General features: G+C 40.7%; 2 protein-coding genes across 3 annotated transcripts; one reads left to right on the forward strand and one right to left on the reverse strand.

Moving 5' to 3' along the window:
* Positions 1–5417: 5417 nt before the first annotated feature.
* Positions 5418–12338, reverse strand: LOC109486141 (nitrogen catabolic enzyme regulatory protein-like). 2 transcript variants are annotated; one of them, XM_019789843.1, is made up of 7 exons: positions 12040–12338; positions 10249–10422; positions 9357–9738; positions 8683–8822; positions 8021–8166; positions 7348–7441; positions 5418–6653 (listed from the first exon to the last, which is right to left on the reverse strand). In XM_019789843.1, the coding sequence occupies exons 1-7, from the start codon at positions 12120–12122 to the stop codon at positions 6524–6526; spliced, it is 1149 nt and encodes a 382-aa protein (XP_019645402.1). In that variant the 5' UTR covers positions 12123–12338; the 3' UTR covers positions 5418–6523. The 2 variants fall into 2 exon arrangements, with proteins under 2 accessions (XP_019645402.1, XP_019645404.1); XM_019789845.1 differs by lacking the exon at positions 12040–12338 and adding an exon at positions 11558–11798 and having other exon boundaries at positions 5419–6653.
* Positions 12339–12934: 596 nt separating this feature from the next.
* On the forward strand, positions 12935–19204 carry LOC109486147 (ubiquitin-conjugating enzyme E2 U-like). Its single transcript, XM_019789852.1, has 10 exons — positions 12935–13078; positions 13891–13981; positions 14479–14563; positions 14689–14781; positions 15228–15325; positions 15771–15897; positions 16715–16891; positions 17424–17520; positions 17886–18004; positions 18530–19204. Exons 2-10 carry the CDS (start codon positions 13916–13918, stop codon positions 18664–18666), a joined length of 999 nt encoding a protein of 332 aa, XP_019645411.1. The 5' UTR covers positions 12935–13078; positions 13891–13915; the 3' UTR covers positions 18667–19204.
* Positions 19205–20148: the final 944 nt, after the last annotated feature.

The raw sequence follows: 20148 nt of genomic DNA on the forward strand, positions 1-20148 counted from the left end.
TAGAATTGATTGAAGTCAAGCCATCTTTTCTCTGCCAAATGCAGTTATTTAGTCAATAGTCATAGTTTATATAGATGCCAAAATAGGAGAAAGAAAGGCCTATGGGGAAAGTAACAGGACCTAACTTTGTATATATTTATATGAAAGACAATAGATGCAATAGAGGGTTTGTACCCAAAAGTTAAAACAAGTAACAGACATTTAAAGACATGAAGCCAGTTTGAGATTGGTTAAAACACTTTCTTTCAACTCACTGAAATACAAAATCTCTTTGTTTGAAAGTTTGTTTTTTTCAACAAGACATTCTTGATGGTCAGATTTTTACATCTAGGAAGAGCAGTCTTGCAATGTATGTTAACACATGGAGTAGCAGTGCCACCTATCATACTGTTTCTGAAGTGCAACTTGTGAAGACCATTAGAGAATTTTGTGTGGCAATGGAAAACAAAGTCGTCCCCATTGCAATGGTTAGTGCTCCTGGTGTTTTTAGCCATCTTGACTACTGCAAGCGTCTTTCCTCACAAGAAGCATGAAGTGCACTTCCATCAGAAGTAGCTAGGGGGCACTTTCAAAGCATGATGTTTGCAGTTGTCTGACAACTTTTGTATGAACCGTATGTGCATTAATCCGTGTGTGATGAGATTTAACTGCGCCCAACTGTACAACTGTACGTGTCAAGATCGAAATGCAGTATATGTATATTTTGTAACCTTACGCCAGTCTGATATTATTCACAAAACTATGCTATATCCTTATATTCTGCATGTTAGCTAGACACTAGTGTAGATAGTAGAGTACATGTATGAAAGATAGGCCAGTGCCATCAAGATATGGCTATTCTGTTCATCTTTGCTATAAAGTGCTATACAGCCATTTAGAAGACCTTACCTTATACCCTTCTTTTCCTCTTACTGTAGCCCCGTAAAGTTTAGCACAGTAACCTGATATTTCTATGTACTAAAACTATACTGCTACACCTAATGTTGGTGATTTGAAAACTGTACCTGACAGTGCCTCACTGAACAGTTTTGGATGCCTTATATCTCCAGACATTTTTTTGTTGTACAATAAGGTGTGCTACACACTATTGTCATATCAGCATTACACTGTGCAAGGTCATCCTGACCACCCCTGTGTTAGAGTGGTCCTGGCCATGTTACTGTCATTTTTTGGCTACACCTCAGGGGCGGAGCTTTATAGTTCTTCCACTGACATAAGTGTAACCTCATATTCAAGAGACTTTACAGCATCTACTGTTCTTCTTTATGGAAATTACAATGAAACCTGCATTCTATTTTGCAACCAAGAAGAAACTATTTGTTCTTAACTCACCAAATCTCAGCTTGAAACTCTTTCAATTTTCTGGAAGCAACTACAAGCAACCATCCCATGCAGTATCTGAAATGTACTGTTTTGTATTGCAAGTTTCTTTTTTTTTGTCTGCTGCCTTGTATGCTATTTAACAGTCTCTCTTCTTGTGTACGTAAGATCACATGACATACACAGAGATGTTATCAATGTGTAGGTGATATATATAGAATACAACACGGGGTATTCCGTATCGCCCGAGGTATCGGCCCGACCGCGGGTCGGATCGCCCGACGGCCGCAGGCCGGAGGGCGATCCGACTCGCGGGAGGGCCGGGACCGAGGGCGATGCGGAATACCCCGTGTTGTATTTTATTTATGTCATACCCACCCAAGAAAACACGGCTTTCGATGCAAGATGAGCCAAAAGGTGGTGCCACTAGACCCTAAAATGCAACAACATCAATTCCAACGTCCGGATTTTGCATTCGAATTTTCGAAAGCGTTGCACGCGGTTAGGGCGAAACGCGTTCGAATCGTTCTATGGAACATTTGGAAGCCCCAGGCCGTACGCGTTTAGAACCCCCGGGCTGTACCGCTAGTTATCACACGGGCCGGAACACCCGTATCGAACGTAATCGCGGCCCAGGTAGGACATAACAATATATATCCAACTTGCCTTCTAACTTTACCATATTTAGACATGTTGTCATGCCATATCACACAGTTCCCAGGTAAGATAGGAGTGTATAAATCATTATCAACCTGCATGGAATTCTACTGGTTTTGGTGATGAAGGCAAAAATTGAATGCAGTGAAGCATGATGGGAAAGGTATAGTCACTGCCTTGCAGTCTCCCTACATGTAGCAGTGTTTGTGAGTGTGCAACTTACTAGATATGTTGTATTCTACATGATGATATATTCTACAAAATGTATGATATCCCATGATTATAACCAACCCACATTGCACCATGTATTCCTACATTTAACACAAATCATATAGAATGGTATATAATTATATATATATATACACACATGTTCAATAACCTAAAGATATTTCTGATGCAAATTTTCACTTGCACTTTTGCCGCAGGCTGTCTTTTCTATATTCCACTCCCATGGATCCTGTATCGTTGTTTTCATATTCTGACTGTCCTGTTTTAGTTCTAGGCTGGTTTGAGACCAGACATTTTATGTTTGACACTTGGCATGTTTAATGCAATATCACTGTCGTAACTTTTGAACTGCCAACTGCACTTCCCTTTTTCCCTGTCTATATATTTACCTTTTTAAAGTTGTTGAATGAGTTCTGTAGATTGAAATACTGTTATGTGTCTGCTCCGATGATACTGTTTTGTTTCATTCTCTACAAGAGTTTTCCGTGCAGTTAAAAGTTATAAGCTGGTTCATTGTTCAAACTGCGCATGCACAGGTTGATGCATTGTGGGTAAAAGTGTATAAGTTGAAGGGCCTTGAGACACATTTGGACATGTTTTGTAGATGTCTCGATGGCCTTTGACTTATTACCCACAATGCACCATACCACACATGTGCAGTTGGAACCATGAATCGTCTTATTTTCTGTTCTTGTCTGTGGTGCCACAAGTGTAACGGTTATGGTTGTAGATAGATAACTGGGCAATTGGATAAAACTAGATGAAATTTTGCAGTGGTTTCGCACATACGTTTTTACACATTGACAAATAATAAAAATGACGTAATACTAGAATGTTTTTAGCGGCTCTGATTCACTAACAATGATTGTTTTCAAAAGTCTGTTTTATCTGCATTAGATTATGATGAAATCTTCATTTTAACCTATTGCCCAATGTAGTACCATGTAAACGAAGGTGGTTATTCAATCTCTTTGCTGTCATTTTATTCATTTGTACGTCTTTTGGTTTCCAGTTAGTGTATAATTGTGGCATGTGTGGAGGAGGTGCCAGGCATTGCTGTTTATACATATACTCAGGAAAATTTAACCGCACAGCTTCTAACACTTGTTTTTACTTCTATTATTAATCACTGTAGTTTGTTGGATATTAATTAAAACATTTTTCTGCACTATAAAAGTGGTGTCCCTTTTTGTTTTTTCTTCTTCTTACAAAATGTGACTCCTGGGCTGTCTCCGAGGTGCTCTTGGATCATTCCATCTGACATTACAAAGGGGGGGTTGTGGACACACTGTGCCCAGCTGTACCTACATGTCCCATACTGTTGTTCAATGTCATTATCCTTCCATCCTCTGCAACGAAAACTGTCGCTGCTTCAACACTCCTTTTCCACTAGAGCCGAAGGTTTGACCGATTTTCTCAACAAATTTCATAGATAGTTTTGGTAAACATTTTGTGTGTTGTCTTTTGAATCAGGTTTTTGCATCATGCATCAAATTTAAAAATTAAGGGTGGTACCTTTATCCAGTTTTGATCATTCAGCAACCGTTGTCTAGTGGAGAAGGGGCCTAAGACATATGTCTGTACCTTTGATTTACAGTCCTGCAACTTGGGCCAAATAATTGTACATTACAAGACAACTGCCTTCTTCAGTTAATTCCTGAGCTAGTTTCGTTGTAAACATGGCTAATTTTTTGTCACTCTCAACAACCCAAATCATAAACTAAATGCAGACCTCTTTTGTGAACTGTGGAATGCTGCACTGGAGATCTTTTCTATACAAAAGAAAGATATTTAAAACTAAAAAGGCCAACATTTGCTTGGGAGCAAATACAGCATATTTCAGTCCATTTCCCTCCCACACAAAAATATAAAAATCTGTTTTGAAGCAGTAATTGAGATATTGTACATGAATATCTGGCCACTGAAAGCGCACTGCTATGTTGTGTCTTTTTCTCACATAATTTTGTCACAATACCTTTTAACTCTTTAAGTGCATTTAATTTATAATAAAATTCTCTCAACACTCTCAGATTGGAAGCATTGCAGGCTTGAGACAAGAAAAAACAAATGATACGTGGGAAATCCAAAGGAAACTAGAAAGGCCGACATTTGCTTGAGAGCAAATACAGCATATTTCAGTCCATCTCCCTCCCACGCAAAAGTGGACTATTCCAATATCACCGAATGGCAGGGGGAGAAGAAACATGAGAGAACACAATATATTCCATCCATACCATTGGTATGGAGTGAAATAAAATGAGTGACATCATTTTATCTATCTGTGTTGCACCAGACACATCTTACTTCTCATTTGCTCAATTCTATGCCTATCTTTTCTTCGAAGGTCAAAACATTATAATCTTCCATCGTACAATACCCTCACAAAAGCCTGTTGTTTTTTTCTACACATACAAATTTGTTTCTAGCATTCTTACACTCCCTGTCCTTTTTTTTTTCAAGAAACGGTTTTCGTTCTTTCTGTCCTGTTGTGAAATGCATGCCGGCATGCATCGTTTACCCAAACATGTAACAACAGTTTGACAAAACTGCCAGTCTGTATATTGTGAAAAAGAAGTTAGTTTTGTACGTAAATAAAAAAAAAACTGTAGATATTTTGTACAAGAAGACGAATTGAAAATAAAGTGTGTGTAGCGTATTATTTGTACTGATCACGTGGTGACAAATTGCAAAGCATCTTGATCTGTGATGTTCAGATTAATCTGAATAGCTAAGTTTGTCTGGATCAAGTGACCAAAACAAGTGCTCTGGTTTGTACTACCAGAACAGTAGTACAATCAAGACTACTGAAACCCTGAAAGGGGTGCAGCCTACAAGTATACTGTAAATGTGTCATCACAGGTACTCAAGAGATGGCAAGGGGAATCTACAGGTTCTAGTAAGGAGCTTTGATGGAAGCTCCTTGCATTTATCAATGCAGTGGTTTGATTAAAAGTTCAAAATTCATTGTTCAAATATTAACCCAGCCTTTTGTGTTGACTTCATGGCTCCTACCATACCATTTGGGGCTATAATTAGATGCCTAGACCTGTTTTTATTTTTTTTTTGCCCTGTCGCTTCATATTTTTTCTGAAAAAATCCAAGAACCAACAAATTGGTGTGGCCTTATTTGATCATTGTTCTCTCATGCAAACTACATCATACATGAGTGTTCAAATTTTCCCAGTGATAGCTTTTATTAATGGCTGTCACACAATATTTGTCAGGAGAGGCAAAGATCTAGACATCAACACCTTGTTTGGGACATTTATTGAAAACACTTCAAATACTGCACAAGACATGTTCAAGTAAAAGTAAAATTAACAGATCACAAAATTTCATATCTTTCATCTGTTTTTTTTTTCTGTTTTTTTTTTTTATTTTAGAATGATGACAGACTTTAGGAACATGGTGCTACGTGTACATCTCTGTTGTGTAACCAGTTTCAGTCTCTGAGCTGACATTGAGATGGAAAATAACAAAGGATGACCAAGGTGAGGTGCACTACCCCTGCCTGCCGCATGGGGGCGCCGTCTACACAGTGACTGTGTTCTGATCCTTACCTGTACATACATTACACGTTATAAATAGTGTTCAGATCATCGAGCCCAAACAATGTAACAAATCGATAACCACAATATGGTTATAAAAACTCGATATAAATGTGCAAACATTGAACAAAACCGTGCAAAAATGGTACATGAAAAACACATGTACATCATCATAACAAAAAGACATCAAACCATAAATATAGAGCTCAACTCATTAAAACTCTAACAGCAGAAGAATTGGGAAACCCCAATATAATATAAGTAGAAAATACGAATGAACGCCAAGAGAGTCGCCTCCTATAGTCTCCACCAGACTCCTTTTTGCAGGCTGAATAAATCATAGAAATTTGCATTAAAGGGGCATTTAATTGGCCAGATAAGGTAGCAGCTGGACCCTCATATTGGCCAATTGAATACCCTTTTTATGACGAATTCTACGATTTATTCAGCCTGCAAAAGGAGTCTGGTAGAGACTAGCCTCCTACGCGTAGCCTCCTGAACTGAAGTGTCTACCGTTCCACGGCACGGTAAGAGTGTAGGAAGCTGGTATGTACCAGGTTTCGAGAAGCGACTGGAAAAGAGTAGAAATTGGCCAAATAGACAGATAACATGTCCGCCAGACAGTACAGTTGGCCTCGGGAGCGCCAAATATTTGGACCAACTCCTCTGACATGTAATATTTGGCCAATTTCTACTCTTTCCAGCCGCTTCCCCAAGCCTGGTTGAGGCTATAACGTATAAGAGGAAGCCTATAAAACAGAGGCGTCGGTTTAAATGCTGTATCGGCGGAAGATGGAGACTCGCAACAGGTCTCCACAGCGGCCACAGTTCGGGTAAGACTTGCCGTCCTTCTTGGGGACGTGCCAGCACCGGGTACAGCGCACACGGTACTTCTTGTACCTACAGGGGTGAGGACAGAAAGAGTGACAGTTACATGACTATGAAACCTAAGAAAAGTAACCTACATATGCAGTGGGTCTCACTTGAAGACAGAAGAAAAATGTCCAGACATGGCATGATGTAAAAAATGACTAACAAACTGATGGATGTCCCAACTACTAAGTACCTAATACCAGCCCAGAAGAGAACAAGAAATACAGCCTTCAACTACCAAAGTTATCAACCAAGGATTGAGGTGATCAAGAATTCATTCTTTCCTAGAACTATCGCAGAGTGGAACCCACTGTCACCAAGTACAGTAGGGACATTGTCCTTGATAGCTAGTTAAGGGGTCCAAACCTATGCCACCTCTTCACAAGCCTAAGAGCTACATGTATAAAAATGTACTTTCCATCGAATAAAATCATGACCACATCATGTTCAGCCACGCGATATATCAACCGTTCTGTTAATTTAGTAATATATCATAAGTTTACATACGGGCAAATATACCCAATCATACAATTGAATAGAAGCTCCTTGATCATACAGACCCATCCACGTCTCGACTAAGTATGCGCTGTTCACAAACACATGTACAGTGCAAGTAACAATTGCTAGAAGTAAGACTTGGGTCCGTTACGTGGCTTTTCATCATAGTCTTCATTGGCCGCTTTGTGCAAAAGAACAGAATGTCAGTGACAGACGAACCCACCTGATCCCGCACGCGTTACAGAGCGGAGTCCCGTCTTCCGCGTCCCGCCACAGCGGGGTCTTCTTAGTGTCACAGGAGGCGCACTGCTTAGCACCTGCTGGGCAACACACGGACACATGTACAAGTAAACAAGATGGTTTCAAGTAAGTCCACAGCAAGTTAATTTTATGGATGACATCCTCCACAGACTCCAAATCTAATGTGAGCGGGCGAAAAAAACAAGGCGGGCCGAAAAAAACAAGGTTCCTACATTTTCAAATTTTGACTCAATCATTGTACAAATGGTTTTGATTCAGTGGGAACATCACATATACACAGGCAGTATCACATATCACTGCATCAAAGTAAGAAACAAAACATTAAATCAGAGCCTTTTCTTGTCTCGAGGTTTCGATAACCGTCTTCATTAGGGCAACTCTGACTGGTTTATTGTGCACTGACGCTAGACTCTTACTTGGTGTATAGTACACTAAGTGAACCAAGTAACAGTGCACTGTGAACCATGTAACACCTTTAGTGCACTATACACCAAGTAACATCTAGCGTCAGTGCAAAGCAAACCAGTCAGAGTTGCCCTAATGAAGATGACAGAAGGTCATCGAAACGTCGGCTCGTAAAAATAAATGGTTGTGATCGAAGAACTTTGATAATTTATTTGAAACTGAGTTGTTACCGTGAGCATGTTGCGGTACGGGGTGCGGCTCCTCGTGCTCAGACCCGCTGGTGGTCTCGGTGAGGCTGCCGCTGCGCCGCCGGTAGGACGCCGCGTCAGACTCCGAGAAGCGGCGCGGGCGGGCCGCCTGGGAACGCCGCCGGATGCTGCAAGTGTAACAGTGGGGGTTTATATAGGTGCTAGCAACTGACCTGGCCGATGGGTCTAGACATTTTAGCTAATTCGGTAGGAGCGTCGGGTTATGAGCTGGCACCCGGTTTGGCGTGAGTTCGATCCCCAACCCTCCGGGCCAGTAGTGTCTTTCTGTTTCTACTCTCCCAATTCTTACAGTGGTTCCTATCGAACCCGAGCCTTGGGGGTGAGAGCGCCAAATAACCACTAGACCATTACAATACTCCATTTAAACATTACTTCTGTTACTTCAACATAGGTATAATTTCTTGTTCAACAATGCTTATGATGTCAAAATTTGAAAATGTAAGAATCTTGTTTTCTTTTGGCCCACCTTGTTCTTCTCCAAGCCTTAGATTTGGAGTCTGCGGAGGATGTCGACATGTCATCCAAAAAAAACTTTACTTGCTGTGGCCTTAGTGCCGCATAAGAACTCTGTTGACGACTATAATGCATGTCCACATAATGTATTTGCTAAGCTCTGTGCTCACCTGAAATAGGAGCGAATCCGTAGAGAAGGTTTCGGGTGCGGAAGCGTCTCTATCTGGAAAGTCACGCCTTTGAAGGCGGGGTCGAACCGGGCGGGACTCTTGGTGGGTTTGGCGGGCTTACGGCGGCGCTGGCTGCTGATCTGTGATGGGATAGTACCGTGGCCGACACGGACAAATGTTATCACCGCAACTTTTGGTGTTTCAACACCGTAACTTTGTCCGTCAACAGAAAAAATACCGTGGCCGACAGGGACAAATGTTGACACCGCAACTTTTGGTGTCCCAACACCACAACTTTTGGTGTCCCAACACCGCATCTTTTGGTGTTGATGACACAAACAGTTGCAGTGTTGACGGCTGTCCGTGTCGTCCACAGTAGGAGTTATAAAAGTTTGTCGCGTCAGTATTGTAAGTACGAAGACCCAATACTACATTATGTATGGGCAATTGGGTAACACATGACAAGACCAAGGCTTGACAAGACTAAGCATTTTACATCTAAGAAAACAATGTTCTGATGAAAAGAAGAAACGATTCCTTCAATTTTGCAAACAGGATTGGATTTGTATCAACAAGGACGTCCTTGGTATCAAGTACACAGACAGGGTAGAAGTGAATATCAAAAAGCGACATCTGGCGACTGTCTGGTACATGAGCAACATCTAATGTCTCACCGCCTGTGTTGATGTTCCGTTGTTACCCATTGCTGCGGTGTGCAGGCAGCTGAGAGTGACGTCTGCGGGCCGGTAGTACTCCGTCACCCGGGACAGGCCGTCCCCTGGTCCGCTTCCTTCCTCCGGCTCGCTGACGTCCGTCACGGCCATGCTGTTCCAGTAATCCTCTCTAGGTGGCGCTGCTGCTGTCTCCGCGGTTGGCACATCGGGGAGTTCGTCGGTGTCGTCGGGAGAGCAGCCGACTGGTTTGTCGATGGACAAGGAGGCCAACTTGCGGGACACCGCCCCGGTGCTACCCGCGCTGTCCGCCCGAGGACGGAAGAAGGCGCTCCCGCTCTGGTCGTAAAAGTTTTGATTGCCTCCCGAGGCAGTAGGAAAGACACTGTCATGGGTAAATAGTTTAAGATTAAATGTGAGAAACATTTCAACTTACATTGTATAACTGGTGTGATATGTATCACTTTAGAGACTTGGTTTGTTTTTTCTGCAATGCCCACGATCATAATATTGATCATTCTGGCATACTCATTTTCACTTGAGCGAATTCGAATTCGAAGTGAGGAAACTCGTATGAAGTGCCTTTCCCAAGGGCACAAGGTCGGTGACTACTTGACTCGAACCCGGGCAGAATGCTCGACGGTGTATATGTAACGCCTTCAGAACAAGGAATAGGAGATGTTTCCGAAGTGTTTGGGGTTTTTATTTACGTATATCGAACTCTATTACACCAGAGAATTGTTTCATTCAATGATTACTCATCGAGTCATTGCACATCCCTGGCGACCCCACAAAAATCACAGCTTATAGCCCAAAGCAATACTTCCGTCCCGAAAGTAACAGCAACGAACCCCGTTTGCTTTTCTTTTGCTTCACCCTTTTGCTAAACTCTGACCTTGAGTAATTGTGGTCCAGGACAGAGTGCCCGCCTGTCAGCGGCTGTAGGAGAACGGTGTCTCCTCCATGCAGACGGACGCCCCCTGGTGGCAGGCAGGGTGCAGTGTACCTCACCTCGTCCAACCCCGGGAAGAAGCCCTGGTACCGTCCCCAGTCCAGAACACTTTGCCATCTGGGATGCAACAGGGCATACTTATAGATGTAAGGAAAGGAACGTGATCTTGGTCCAGTTTTAGCTCACTGAAGAGCTAATCTCCCAATAAAGAAGACAGACGTTATGTATGTACAGTATTTCCAGGTTCATTGTACCGAGGAAATTCCCGCTCTTTTCGACAAGCACAATGAACAGTGGACCACGGCTTAACGTCCCGTCCTATTTACAGGCATGGGAGAAACAAGCATAGAAAGCTTGTGTATTTCTATCCTCGCAAATCGAGTTTAATTTCGTCGATTGACAAACGCACAAGTGATGTTATGAATGTCATCCTATCAACAGCATGCAAATTCAAGGCAGATAAATATTTCAGTTGCCTTATTTTGCATCATTCTAACGTTCCATCGAGGATTTCGCGGGTAAATTTTTTACCAGATGCTGTGTGATCTGCACCTGGAACACCTGTGGACGTGAATATATGGACGCCGTGCCACCGGTATAAAGGCATTATAATCGGGGACTCTACGCACAAGCATAGAACATTAAAGAAGCCATGAAAATGAATTATAACACCATCCCCCTATTTGTGTAACTTGATGAAAATATTGACATTTTAAAAGTGATTTTAGTTCTTACGTACATATAGATGTTTAGATGTATAGATGTTTAGATGTTCCCTCAAGTTGTGCGGAAAACTCACCTCTAGTTATAAAAAAAGCAGGGCTTTAGGGCTGATTTTTAAGAAACTGATCTTTAGATTTGAAATGTGTTTAGATGTTCCCTCAAGTTTGAATTGTGTATCAGCAGTCAGTAATGTATGAGTAACGCTACAAATGTGCCCACACATGATCCCGAGCCAGTGTTCCAAGGACCTCGAAGTTTGAGGAATACACGAACGTAGCTTCAAAAAGTCGATAGCATTTTGTTTATTTTGGTTGATCAACCACATGCACTGGTTTAAAACCAAGTTTAAGTCTTTGTAGACGAATCCGAAGAGTCGGAAGACAGCTTAACTTAAGATCCCGAGATTTCTAAGATGATGTTGGTACTTTCTCCACTCAATTTTCCCGATCGTGGCATTTCGAACGACGGAGGCAAACGAAAACATGTATTTGCTTGGATCTGAACTAAAATTACACATATCAGTGCTTACCTTTGGTGCTGGTTAAAACTGGTTGAATGTTCCATGATAAAAAAGGGCAAAACTTTGCCAATCAAATCCCGTAAGAAAGGAGAAACAGGCTGCAAGCAGACAAGCAGCTCCGATCGCGACTGGCGGTTATTATTTATGATGTTTTTCTCCTTTTTCTCTCTCCAGACGTCTGAATTTTATGCACACAGGTGGGCAGCCAATCAAGTCTGTTTCGAATCGACCAATCAGATCCACGCGTTCTCACCTGAGTATACATCGCAGGTGCAGTGAAATGACGTCATTACATGTGCATTTAGGCGTGTTTCCATAATTTATGTTTCTTAATTTTTCACAGAAAATTAGTAGAGCGGAGTTATGAATTGATATAACTTAAAAAACATACCCACAAAGTCACAATGGCAATAAAGTCTAAACAGAAAATGAACATGAAACTGCTAAGGCAACAAAGAAGTAGATATGAATTTTTAAGCTGGAATATTTACCTGTTAGCGCCAGCGAAACGGAATGGAATATTTTCTCTCGTCAGAAGTTTCCATATCCCTCCATAACGGGACGTTTTGCCCATCGGTCAAGTGCACGTCGGTGGCCCTTCCAAACGGAAACCGTAGATTCATGGATGGTATTATCCGCTCAGACTTCTTTCCAGTACTATAACACTACAGTTGCTGCAGTTTTCGCTGTTATTTTCGAGGCTAAGTGACGTTTTAAAACTGCTGCGTCACCAGTTCTTCATTTGCAGACGACAATGAGAATCAAAGATGGCGCCGTTATATTCAGCCAATCAAATCATCCGTTGTAGATGGAGAACGGCTAGTCGGCAAAACATGTGGCTCGACATACATCTTATAAAACAAGTAAAAACTTGTCAACAAAAAGTTTTCAGATGTATATTATCGTTTGGTCTCTTCCCAAAGAAACTTAGAAAAAATACAACATAATATTGTGTGGTGCGCATCAAACCAAAATAAAAACACCGTCAAATGAGATTTATTAAAATATATCAAAAGAAATTCTATTGACTACAACAACAAGAAGAAATATTGCCCTTGACTTTTGACTGCAACGTTAATTATTTAGCTAAATTCAAAATGAAAAACAAAATAGAGTTAATAAGTTTTGCATCACAGATATTTTTCCTGACTAATGCCATTTTATTTTGTCTCTTTCTATCATTGATGAATTCCTTTCTATATCTTTGTCACTTTCACGCAATCGCAGGTTGTTTTTAAGGTAAAATAGTTTGACAATCGTTCTATCTTTGAGCATTTGTTTGTTTTCTTTTTACTCCAAGAAAAATACTACCACGAAACAAACAAACAAACGAACTTTTCGCTTTTTGTCGTCTGCTAAAACATATCTCCCACAATGCATCGCTCGCGCATGCTCAGATGTGGTAAGAAGTATGGCGTCGCTGTCATGACAGCGGCAAACTTTTAGTCAAACTTTTGGTAGTTTTGGGCAAATTTGAGCGGTTTGGGGGACTTGGAACCGAGATTTCGAAAGCTCGTTGCACAGTACAAGGTAAGGGATACGTGGAGGTAATCTGGAGTTTAAAAATAGTTGCGATCATGCTGAATTTCGTCCACATAAATTTACTGGTGTGCATCTCCAAGCAGATGCAGCACACGTTATAATTGTGCACATTTTTTTTTCGGAATTTTGTACGTCTTTCTAGTGGAGAAAGACAAACGTTTGGACCATAAGAAAGAGTCCTTAAAATACATGTAAAACCAGTCGGACCTTACAGCAATCCTAGCCCTGACAATTGTTTAATAATGCTTAGTTTTTGCTGGTTCCTCAGTCTATATTGACCACCTGTTAAGGCCACACCGATTTAATTTTATGGATGACATCCTCTGAAGACCCCCAACTAGTGCGCGCAGGTGAATAAAAAAAATTCCGGTGAAAAATAAAAATGCTACTAAACCACAGGAATACAAAGCTGGTATTGTGAATTTGCGGCACTACATAGCGATGTATACGACAAGCCGGCACATGCTGGCTTTGTGTGGAATTTATGAATCGGCACTGTTTGTATATACTGAGTTTTTGAGTCGTGGAGCTTCAGTAGCCTGGGTGCCCGCTCTGTATTGTCGCTAACTACCATGGCTACCCAGGCCTAGAGCCAGGCCAGAGCCTTGGTGGATGTGATTTTTTAATTTTTTTTGAGGACAGGCAAAAATCAATGCACGTGCAGATGTCATCCATAAAATTAAGTCAGTGTGGCCTAACATACACCATATTTTATTGGTCCCTTGTGTGGCCTTCTTGGGCACTTTATACTGTAGATTAAAAACTTGACTCTAATAAATGAATGTGTTTTTTGTCACCAGGGTGGAAGGTTGCAGAAACACCAACATGCATTCCAGATCCTATCTACTGTTGGAGAGAGAGTTCTACAGACTACATGACGACCCTCCATGGGTAAGTCTGGTGGCCATGATCAGTTGGATCTATAAACGAACAATAAAACACAGTTTAGAAAGAAATCATTCTGTATTCTGTATAGCTGGTATAACCGCCTTTTGGCGTAACACACCAGCTTCGCAGGCACGCGGCACGGCGGCAGCTGGCTACATTACACCGATCGACTTGTTACAGTGTCCTAGCCCTTGAACTTCTAACTCTAGACATTGTTTAAAGCTATCTAATGATGATGCCCTACTGTATTTGGTGACAGTGAGTTCCACTCTGCGATAGTTGTAGGAAAGAATGAATTCTTGAACACCTCAATCCTTGGTTGATGACTCTGGTACTTGAAGGATGGCTATTTATTGCTCTCTTCTGGGCAGGTATTAGGTACTTAGTACATGTAGTTGGGACGCACACCAGTTTATTAGTCATTTTGTACATCATGCATATGGCCAAATCTCGTAAGAATCGGTAAGATAGTTTTTGATTGAGCTGATTTCTTGTTCTAGGGAATCGATGCAGGTCCAGTTGGAGATGAGAACATTTTTGAGTGGTCAGCAACAATTATGGGTCTCAAGGATACAATATGGGAAGGTAAGTGTAAATCTGCTTAAGTTCTGCAATATTATGATCCTTATATTTCCAGCAATAGTGATAATAAGATTGACAACAGTCTTTGTTTTGTATTGTTGAGTTTTCTTCTCATTTTTTTTTCTCAGGTGGAATATTTCAGGTTCAGCTGAAGTTTAATGAGTTTTATAACGAGGAACCTCCAGAAGTGGCCTTCCACACCATTCCATTCCATCCTAATGGTGAGTTCTGCAGTTATTATTTCTGCAATTTTAAATATAACAAAATAATTATACATTATAGAGGGTCTGCATGGGGGGTAGTTAATAAGAATTACGAAAAATTGTTGCTGCTGATTACAAAATACGTTAAATTCTCCGAGCTGATTATGACTTTACGCTTTGTGGCTAATGTACGATTACGAACTACGCTGATTTTTTGGGAGGCTGCCTACGGATTGCGAAAACTAAAAAGGCCTGATTACGCCTTACGAAAAAAGGCATGCGGGCCCCCATTGAACTAGGAAAGCTTTTTAATTTGTTGAGTTAGATTTAAAAGACATGAGAGATTAGAAGGATTAATGTATTAATATGTTTTTTTGATATAAAGAGAGAGATCCTTAGTGGGTACTGATTCTGTATTGCTATGATATTATTATGTAACAATGGTTGTTTTTGTGTTTTCCTAGTACATTCTATCTCAGGCAGACCATGTATAGACTACCTGGACAACATGCAGGAATGGAAGGAATCCTACAGTTTGGTGCACATACTGTTGTCTATACAGGTGAAGACAGCTAGCTTTATGTGGATTCAAGTACTACTGTGTGTGGTAGCCTTGCCTTGAGTGTAGGTGGAAGGGATATTTAAAGGGACACAAAAGGTTTGATAAAATCCTTCAATTTGTCATGCATGGTATGTCTGAAAAGGGATTTCTACACTTAGTTCGTTAGTCCATCGTAGTTTAGAGCGCTGCTGGCTGTTTGAAGTTGGGGATAGCGCCTAGCGTTCAGAAACTGGCCACCACCATACCTTTGCAATGACGCAATCATGAAGTTCTTAAGAATTAGGCTAACATTTACCGGCATATGTATGGTCTTAAAATTGAAAGTCTTTTTTCCATCATAGTTTATTTTACTCTTGCAGTAGCTTTGAAGTCTACTTAAGATGTCATTCATGAATTTGACTTGCTGTGACCTCAGATGATGATTGTCTATATTCCTGTATTGCAGACCCTCCTGTCTAACCCTGTAGTAGAAGATGCTGTGAATGAGGATGCTGCTAAGATGCTGCTGACAAACCCTGACAGATATCTGGAGATGGTTCGCAGCTGTGTGGATGCTAGCAAACGGGTCCACGGTAAGGACAGATAGACATTCCAGGCCTCAAAAAACTATTTGTTGCATGTACATGTACTAGGTATTCAGGTCCTGAATGAAGCCCAAATTGTAACATTGGAACTGTACTACTTTTAGTGGGGGTGTCTGAAATCATGTTTTGTATGTTTCAGTTCAAATCTCATTTAATTGTGCTGTATTTTCAAAAAATAAAAAAAATATTCAAAATAGATTACAATACATTTTGTAAGGCCACACCAAGTAAATTTTATGGATGACGTCCGCCCGCGCATTGATTTCGGCCTGTTCCTAGAAAAAAAAACAAGAAATTCCACTTCCTGTAACTATGACCAAAGAGTCACGACAGTGCCGCAAATCGTCAGATTGACGTGAAACCCGTAACGCGAGAACAGGGCAGGACGACAACTGCTGTTACACCTGATTTATTGCTGTTTTGATGACGAATAAAAGACTTCTTGCTTGTTACACTGTGTCACCTCATTCAAATTGTGCCCTAACATTTGTCGTCTCTTAGTACATTTCTTATCTAGGCATCTTGTTTTTAGGGCCCTTCTTGTTTTTTTTTCGCCCTCTCGCATTAGATTTAGGGTCTCCAAAGGACGTCATCCATAAAAATTGGTGTGGCCTAATAGATAAATACTAGACTTGTAGTCTGTTAGTGTCATGGTACGTTCCAAAAAGTGGGCGGTTATCTGAATAACCTCCCACTTTTTAGGTTATGGCCTGATAACGCATGGGAAATGGAGCCCTCTGATTGGTCAACGTCTTCTGGTTACATGTATATGAAAATATAAAATATGGGTCTCTGTGTTGTTTAGCTGGTCTGAGCCCCCATGCTGAAGATGAGAGGAAGATCAGGCGAGACTTCCAGCCCTTTGTAGCGCCGGCTGCCAAGACCGCGGGCATTAAGACAAGGAAGGTTTCGTTTGATGAGTACCACACCACATGGAGCGGGATAGCAACATCAAAAGCCACTCCTGCTATGAAAAACCCTTGTAAGTATGCGGGGCTGGAAATTCATTTTTGTGAATAGGTGCACAAAATTTTTTGGGGTGCACCATATAAAATAAAATAAGTGGACTGTCATCAAAAACTTATTATGTTTCATTTCTAAAGAAAAGTACTACAACAATGATTTTATAATTTTTCTGAAACTTAGGTGTTAAGAATATGTTACTAAGCCTACAAAAATATTTGGGTGCACCCAGTATTTCGAACTCTGGTATGGGTTGGCAGAAACAGCAGCTTCATTACATGCTAAAGGTTAAGTAGTGGAAGCCAGATTTTTTAGGCATTAAGCTGGCATCACACAGTAGGAAAAATGTAAAAGGAACAGTGTGTCCGTGCAAAAACACAGCTTTTGAAATTTGGTGACCTTCTGACGTTCTGCAAATTTGGCTGAAGGTCATTGACAAGGTCATTGACAGTATAACGCTGAATACAAAGAAACTACGATTCAGTTGTCAGTGTTGCGCTGGCTAAATATTACAGAAAACTAAGATCTTAAATGTGATCTTTGTTCCTCAGTGTTAGAGTCCATCCGTGATGACCCAGTACGACAATCCTCTCACTACGGTCTGACTGTGGAGCAGCTACAGGACCAGATGAAGAGACAACTGGAGGAGTAAGTACAGTAATTTTCTATCCATATTCTATTATAACTAATAACAACTCTTGCAAGATGCATTGAAGGGTTGTTGAAAGAATCTAAAAATTCTGGGCATGAATCCTTAGCAGGTCCAAGGATAGGTACATTGCTGAACCAATGTTGTGTCTGTTACCATGGTAACTAGTGTTGGGTTACATCATGTTCCAATTTTATAGCAGGAGGGATTTAGACTCCTGTCTGACCATACAATATATTATATGAATGTGTTTGGGTAAGAATTAACAGAGCAGACCATATGCAAAGGTAAACATTATGCATTTGCAAATCTAGTTTAAAAGTGGAAGCAAATGTCAATTGTATTTTTCTCCCTCTCTCTCCAGGCACAATGCTCTCATGTACGGGAAGTTTGCAGATCCGGGAAAGATGGACGACCAACGGGAACAGAAACTCATGAAGATTAACCAGATGAGGAAAGTTTACATGTCCAAAAGAATAACAGGTAGGGAAAAATGTTAGGATAAAACTGAAAAAAACTCATTTACTGCACTGCAAGCTGGAAGAACTTGAGGACTTGCATGTGGATGACAGCGGAATGTGCAAAATATGATAGAAACTCATAATTATGAAAATGAACAAGAAATTTACAACTCCATATTCTACAAAGGTGTGACTGAAATCCTCCATTCCTTGCTGCAAATGCATTACAGAAAGAGGGCCTGCATGGGGGGTAGTGATTACGACCTACGCAAAATTTTTGCTGCCGATTACGAATTACGTTAAAGTCTCAGAGCTGATTACGACTTTACGCTTTGCGGCTAATGTACTATTACGAATTACGTTGATTTTTGGGGAGGCTTCCTACGGATTACGAAGACTAAACCTGATTTACGCCTTACGAAAAAGGACTTGCAGGCCCCCTAGAAACTAGGATGCATAACGCGTGGCTTCTATCTTGACTTTCTTTTTAGATACGCAACAGAACTTCCTGAATCTAGTTCTTCATGATTTGTTTCTTTCCTTCCAGAACCATCCACCCCCACCCCGAGTGACACCAAAGACTTTGCTCCTCCCAAGGAGACGGAGGAACCCTGGGAGAAGGAGGTGGATGACCTGGTGGCCTGGACACACAACCTGGATGAGGAGCACCTGGAGACTGTGTAAAACTCCAGTAGGAGATCATGTAAAACTCCAGTAGGATACTCGTTATGGTTAACATGTACTCATCGTGGAAGTGTGCAAGTTGTACAGAAAGTGGAAAGTGATCATTACAGATCGGACTTTAGATCACACTTAAGACTTTTTCCTGTTAGAGAAAGTACCATACTACTAGCAATACTTTTTTCCTGTTAGAGAAAGTACCATGATAGTACTTTTTCCTGTTAGAGAAAGTACCATAGTACAGTCCTTTTTTCCTGTTACAGAAAGTACCATTACTTAAAGTACCATTACTTAAAGTACCAGTACTTTTTTCCTGTTACAGAAAGTGCCATTAGTACTTTTTTCCTGTTACAGAAGGTACCATTATAGTACTAGTACTTTTTCCTGAGAAAATACCATAGTACCTTTTCATGTTACTTTAAGTACCATATATAGTACTTTTTCCTGTTAGAGAAAGTACCATAGTCCTTTTTTCCTGTTACAGAAATTATCATTATAGTACCTTTTCCCTGTTACAGAAAGTACCATTTACTTTTTTCCCTGTTAGGCCACACCAAGTAAATTTTATGGATGACGTCCTTTGGAGACCCTAAATCTAATGCGAGAGGGCGGAAAAAAAACAAGAAGGGCCCTAAAAAACAAGAGGCTTAGATCAGTAAAATAGTAAGAGACGACAAATGTTAGGACACAATTTGAATGAGGTGACACAGTGTAACAAGCAAGAAGTCTTTTATTCATCATCAAAACAGCAATAAAACAGGTGGAACATCAGTTGTCGTCCTGTCCTGTTTTTGCGTTACGGGTTTCACGTCAATCTGACGATTTGCAGCACTGTCGTGACTCTTTGGTCATAGTTACAGGAAGCGGAATTTCTTGTTTGTTTTTCTAGGAACAGGCCAAAATCAATGCGCGCGCGGACGTCATCCATAAAATTTACTTGGTGTGGCCTTAGCGAAACACCATGGTTTGGTGTGAATTTGGTGCCTTGGCCTCAATTCTGTTAATGTTGAATGTGTGCCTCAATGCAAATACCAATCAAAGGATGCTGAATGACTTTAAATCATATTACAGACAAACCAGCCCAATGCCCTATCAAAATTAGGCCCTTGAAGTGATACTAGCATCAGTTTAATTTGTTGTAATCAATTTCCTAACTTTTGAAATTCATTATCTGCATTTATACAAGGTTTTAAAGTGGTTTTTTTTTTATTACTATACTTAGTATTTGTCCTTTCTTCATGACACATTTGAGTATAGCTCTGCATGATATAGACTTCAAATGTTGTTGGTACAAAGTAAAGTTTGGGTGCTTGATAACTTGCTATAACCAAAGCCAACATGACTGTAACTATAATACATGTACATATGCATACTTTTTATAAACTCAGGCAACAGTTGACTGACAGAGGTAGAAAAAATCATGTGAATATGAATTCAAAGAAAAATGTTTAGCTGCTATTTAGATAGACCATATTGGTCTAGCTG

The sequence above is a fragment of the Branchiostoma belcheri genome, unplaced genomic scaffold, assembly GCF_001625305.1.
Source record: "Branchiostoma belcheri isolate BF01 breed outbred unplaced genomic scaffold, Haploidv18h27 scaffold8, whole genome shotgun sequence".
Taxonomy (NCBI): Eukaryota; Metazoa; Chordata; class Leptocardii; order Amphioxiformes; family Branchiostomatidae; genus Branchiostoma; species Branchiostoma belcheri.